Below are 4,650 nucleotides of genomic sequence, written 5' to 3'. Positions count from 1 at the left end.
AATTATTGATATTAAAGAACGTTGTTCGTCTTCTTTATACATGCATGAAATGCTCTTCACATTTCTCCTTTATAGCATGATTATGATGTAGAAAAAAAATGTGTGAAAATAATTTTCTACAAATTACGTTATCATAATAAGGTAGCTACAATTAGATATCTAACGAATGTAATCATTGATATTAAAGAACGTTGTGCATCTCCTTTATACATGCGTGAAATGCTCTTAGTGCATCTGATCAGTTGGTAAGGATCATCATTTCCCTTTGCGGTTATGAAAGTCACACTATCTGCCTCAACATATTAATTTCGTATGCAGCATGCAATTAACATGAACTATCTACTTTAATATTTCCATGTATTATATATTATGTGGTTGTTAATTATGATTAACCTACGGGTGACGAATAATTGATCGACGCGTGGAGCTTGATAGACTTGTGCTGTGTTTAAGAGTCGAGATCATTGTAATATTGCTTTGGAAAAAAACGGATTGAGATCCTCTACGGATCTCACTCTCCCGAGCATGTGGATCGAGTAATCTGGAAAATTCAAGAGAGATGTATGGGTGTTAGAGAGAAAGATTGTATGTGAAGTAGACCATTAAGATGAGCTAATGAAAACCGCAAAATTTAAATTGAACGGTCCGAATAGCTCGATACGCAGAAAGAAACCATCTGAGCCCATATTATAAACTGCTTTGCTAATACTAATAGTATGGTTTAACAAACAATTCTTTAATTCAGCACAAATGGTGATTACAAGAACAAAATTTGTTATGAATTTCAATATTCAATCGCTACAATTAAATAAAAAATCAATATGGAAACTGACAAAAAGAAAAGTGATTGTTCAAACATTCTCAATTTGATGTTTGAACGTCAACATACATACACCTTGTAGTATCACTATCACACTTTATCATTGAGAGCTATGAAACCTAGAATCATACGATGAACGGCGAATCGACTGTTTATTGGCTCCAAAAGTAAAAGTGGCTTGCACAGTTGTAAGTTTGGATTGTTTTGGTTGTTCCTTGATTGCTCGAATTTGTTTCAATTGCTCCACGATTTCTATCATGGAAGGCCTGCTTTTAGGGTCCGGCGCTAAGCATTTTTCAGTAATCTGTGCTGTCTGCATTGCTGCCTTGAAGGCATATTGGCCTTCCATCCGCACATCCAAAATAGTTTTCAGCTTTCTTTTGTTCAGTAGAAGTGGTTTAGCCCATTCTACAAGTTGTTGTTGTTCCTTGGGACGTTTCAGATCAAGTGCTCGTAGCCCTGTCAGAATTTCAAGCAAGACAACGCCGAATCCATACACATCGCTCTTCACGTACAAATGGCCTGTTGGTTTAGGGTATAGTACATGTCAGGAATATGTATCAGCTGATTTGTGAAAACCAACAGAGGGAATGTTCATATCTAAATTCCAAAAGATCTTCCTTTTTTGTTAGAGATTGATTACCTGTTGCAATGTATTCTGGAGCAGCATAACCATATGTTCCCATGACCCTAGTCGAAACATGTGATTCTCCACCAACTGGCCCCAATTTCGCCAAGCCAAAATCTGAGATTTTTGCATTGAAACTCTGCATAAATAAAAGAGGAGATTAACAAAATAGACAGTTTAATTATATCACATACATGCAGAGTGGCTGTAGCCACATTAGCTGGAGTGGATGTGATCCTCCCCATGCACCCAATTTCAAATCGCTCTGCAGCCGTTCAGATTAGTATAAAGAATAATATCGCTTGTATAAAAAAAATTACATCACATGGATGGTTACAGTTGTAGGTTCTTAGAAAGATAATGCAGTATACATAATATATATGTATGACAGAAACGCTTAGGTAGAAGTACAAACCCCATCAAGCAGTATATTTGAGGCCTTAAAATCTCTGTAGATGATTTTCTTTTCTGAACTGTGTAAGAAGGCCAGGCCTCGGGCTGCTCCGATAGCTATTTTTAGTCTTCTGTCCCAAGAAAGTGGTTCAATGCCCGCACTCCCTGCTCGAAACAAAAATTCTAAAGTTAACAAAATGGTATAGAAGCAAAATATCTTAAGTTCCATGGTTTCACATTGGTTTCTTACTTCTGAAAAGATGATTCTCCAAACTTCCTTTCTGCATGAACTCATAAACAAGGAGTAGTTCTTTGTCTTCCCAACAGTAACCTAATAGCTTCACGAGGTTCGGATGCGAAAGCCGACCTAGAAAATTCACTTCCGACTGCATTGTCAAATATGATCAAGAGAAGAGAAACATATTTAGCTTCAAAAGAAAGAGTGATGCTGAGAAATTATGTAAGAAGAAGAAATAGGGCTATGAGACATGACAGACTGAACCAAATTGTATAACGAGGATAGCATCATAGCAAATCACAATGTAACATTAAAACCACACCACCTACTTGGATTGGGATTTTAAAGAAAGATATGAACTCCAACTAATATGATCTCCCATGACAAAACTGGTGCTTTCCAAACTAATGAAGTGTGGAACTAAAAAATACAAGTTTAAATTTCTCACTTTCTGTACCAAAACTTAAACATATCTTACCCTAGTTTTGAATTAAAAATAGTGCTCGAATAAATAAGATGTAATGATCAATGCATAGTGCAAGAGTTACATAATGAATGGTTCTACTATTAATCAACACATCGAGACATTTTTTTGATAAAAGCCTAATCTGCAATGCAGATGCAAGTTAGGGACATTTTCGACAAAGTCTTCATTCAAATAGTGTTGACAAGAGTAAACGTCTTCAGTTCGGTCGAACTCAATTCATGGCTTGATCTTAGCACGATTGAACTATTCCCTTCCCTCATGACCAATCTGGATCTCTTTGTGAGGATTTCAAGAATTCGATAATCGTGTCCGTTCATAGTAAATCATGTGATCAGAAATTATTTTAAATATTTTTAAATTACATATAAATAGTATTTGATAAAAATTAACTACACAATATATAATAAATGAACACGATTCACGAATCTTTCGAATCCACGCAAAAAAGATTGAGGATCCTGTTGGCCTCATGACTTCCTCACGGTCTATTTCTATTTCTTAATTTGTAATAAACAAGAAAACGACAGATATTTCTTCTAAAGTGGGGCCCACGTCCTGCTGAACTCCACTGGAGTAGAAAAAATAATAAATACTGTGAGGTAGCAGGCTTGCCAAATCATGACATGTTATGGAAAGAAGATTTTTTTTCGATTTTCTTGGTGAGATTTTATTGAATTCGTACGTGAATATCGTTTATTATGCATCGTATAATTATTTTTAATTAAATATTATTTATATTTAATTTTAAATAAAATAATTTTAATCGTACGATATATAATAAATAAATAAAATATAAAAATCTTTAGAAATTGAATTCGAATGAAACCCAAATTCATGTTATGATTAAAATTAAAAAAAGATGCCGTCTTCGATAAATTATACTCTTTGACCAAAAAAAATTAAAAATAAATAAATAAATAGTAGAACAACTGGTCCTGACTAATTAAAAATTCATAATAATAAATCAAAGTTGAAAAAATAAATAAAAATACCTGCCACTCTTGAAATCCTTGCCCATTTTCCGGGTTCAATTTCTTGATAGCAACCATCATTCCAGTGCCAGCTTTTGAAGGCTGAAGTGTTTTCTCATCCACCCAACCTTTGAAAACTATCCCAAATCCTCCCTCACCAAGAACTGCATCTGACTTGAAATTTCTGGTGGCAGCCTTCATCTCTGCAAAAGTGAAGACTCTCAAGTTTGGGGACTCCAAAATCTGCCCATTGGGTTGTTGTGATTGTAATTCTTCAATTTTGGGGCTTGATGATGCTTCTGAAAACTGACTTCTTCCTACACTGCTGCTTGTGTTTGATAATATGTTCTTGCTGTGAGTTCCCGATGTCCCTAGAAAAACATAACACATGATTAATATGCGTGAACCGTGTATGATATTCAATGACCGTTTTCGTCTGAAAATACGATATTCTAGATATTCGAGAGGGTGATATGAACTTGGAGTACCAGGGCGGCAAGGCTGATGGACTGCCCTGGCCAACTGACCTAATATGAACATGAATTTGTGAAAATTTTGAGGACCCTTTTTTTTATTTTTTATTAAAGTGGTCTAATGTTGGAGTAAACTGTACCTGGAGTTGAAGGTATGTATTTGTTGGGATGAGGATCATGAGATGTCCAGCAATTCCCCATGATTCAATTTTGTCAACTAGAAAAAAGATCTGTGTAATTTTGCAAAGGTGGGGAGACAAAAGGAGAGATCTTGAAGGAGGAGAATGGAAGTGGAATTTATGTGGTTGGAAGTGGCATTTTATATAGTTGGAGAGTTGGACTTTCTGCTCAACTGGGGAGTTGCCATGAACCCACTAGGTTGCTTCATTTTTTAATTTCTAACAAAAAGATTAAAACTTTAATCTTCATATTTAACGCCAAAACATAAGGATTAATTGGCTGTATCCTTAATTGCATTTGGTCAACTGTTTCTTTTTATCCAAAGTTCCAAACCCTTGTATTTTTCACTTGCTTGGCATCAGCTGTGAAAACGAAATATTTAACTAATTTTAATAGTCAACCCCCAATGTTTAACTGATTTTAACAGTCAACCCCCAATTATTAACGACGTCATATGACA

The 4,650-nt window shown here is 35.2% G+C and overlaps 1 protein-coding gene across 1 annotated transcript; it reads right to left on the bottom strand.

The window, feature by feature from the left end:
- Positions 1-802: 802 nt before the first annotated feature.
- Positions 803-4,290, bottom strand: LOC137748567 (probable serine/threonine-protein kinase PIX13). Its single transcript, XM_068488738.1, has 6 exons — positions 4,151-4,290; positions 3,559-3,908; positions 2,092-2,227; positions 1,864-2,006; positions 1,464-1,587; positions 803-1,342 (listed from the first exon to the last, which is right to left on the bottom strand). Exons 1-6 carry the CDS (start codon positions 4,209-4,211, stop codon positions 921-923), a joined length of 1,236 nt encoding a protein of 411 aa, XP_068344839.1. The 5' UTR covers positions 4,212-4,290; the 3' UTR covers positions 803-920.
- Positions 4,291-4,650: the final 360 nt, after the last annotated feature.

The sequence above is a fragment of the Pyrus communis genome, chromosome 10 (assembly GCF_963583255.1).
Source record: "Pyrus communis chromosome 10, drPyrComm1.1, whole genome shotgun sequence".
In the NCBI taxonomy this organism is placed as follows: domain Eukaryota; kingdom Viridiplantae; phylum Streptophyta; class Magnoliopsida; order Rosales; family Rosaceae; genus Pyrus; species Pyrus communis.
The sequence above is the reverse complement of the archived record's forward strand: the minus strand, read 5'-3'. Positions and strand labels throughout refer to the sequence as shown.

Excerpts from the sequence above, each read along its gene's own strand:
- LOC137748567 (XM_068488738.1), bottom strand. The coding sequence starts at position 4,211 with ATGGGGAATTGCTGGACATCTCATGATCCTCATCCCAACAAATACATA. Across the intron at positions 2,228-3,558 it reads AAGGATTTCAAGAGTGGCAG|TCGGAAGTGAATTTTCTAGG; the intron begins GTATTTTTATTT and ends TTGACAATGCAG. Across the intron at positions 2,007-2,091 it reads GGAGAATCATCTTTTCAGAA|GGAGTGCGGGCATTGAACCA; the intron begins GTAAGAAACCAA and ends TGTTTCGAGCAG.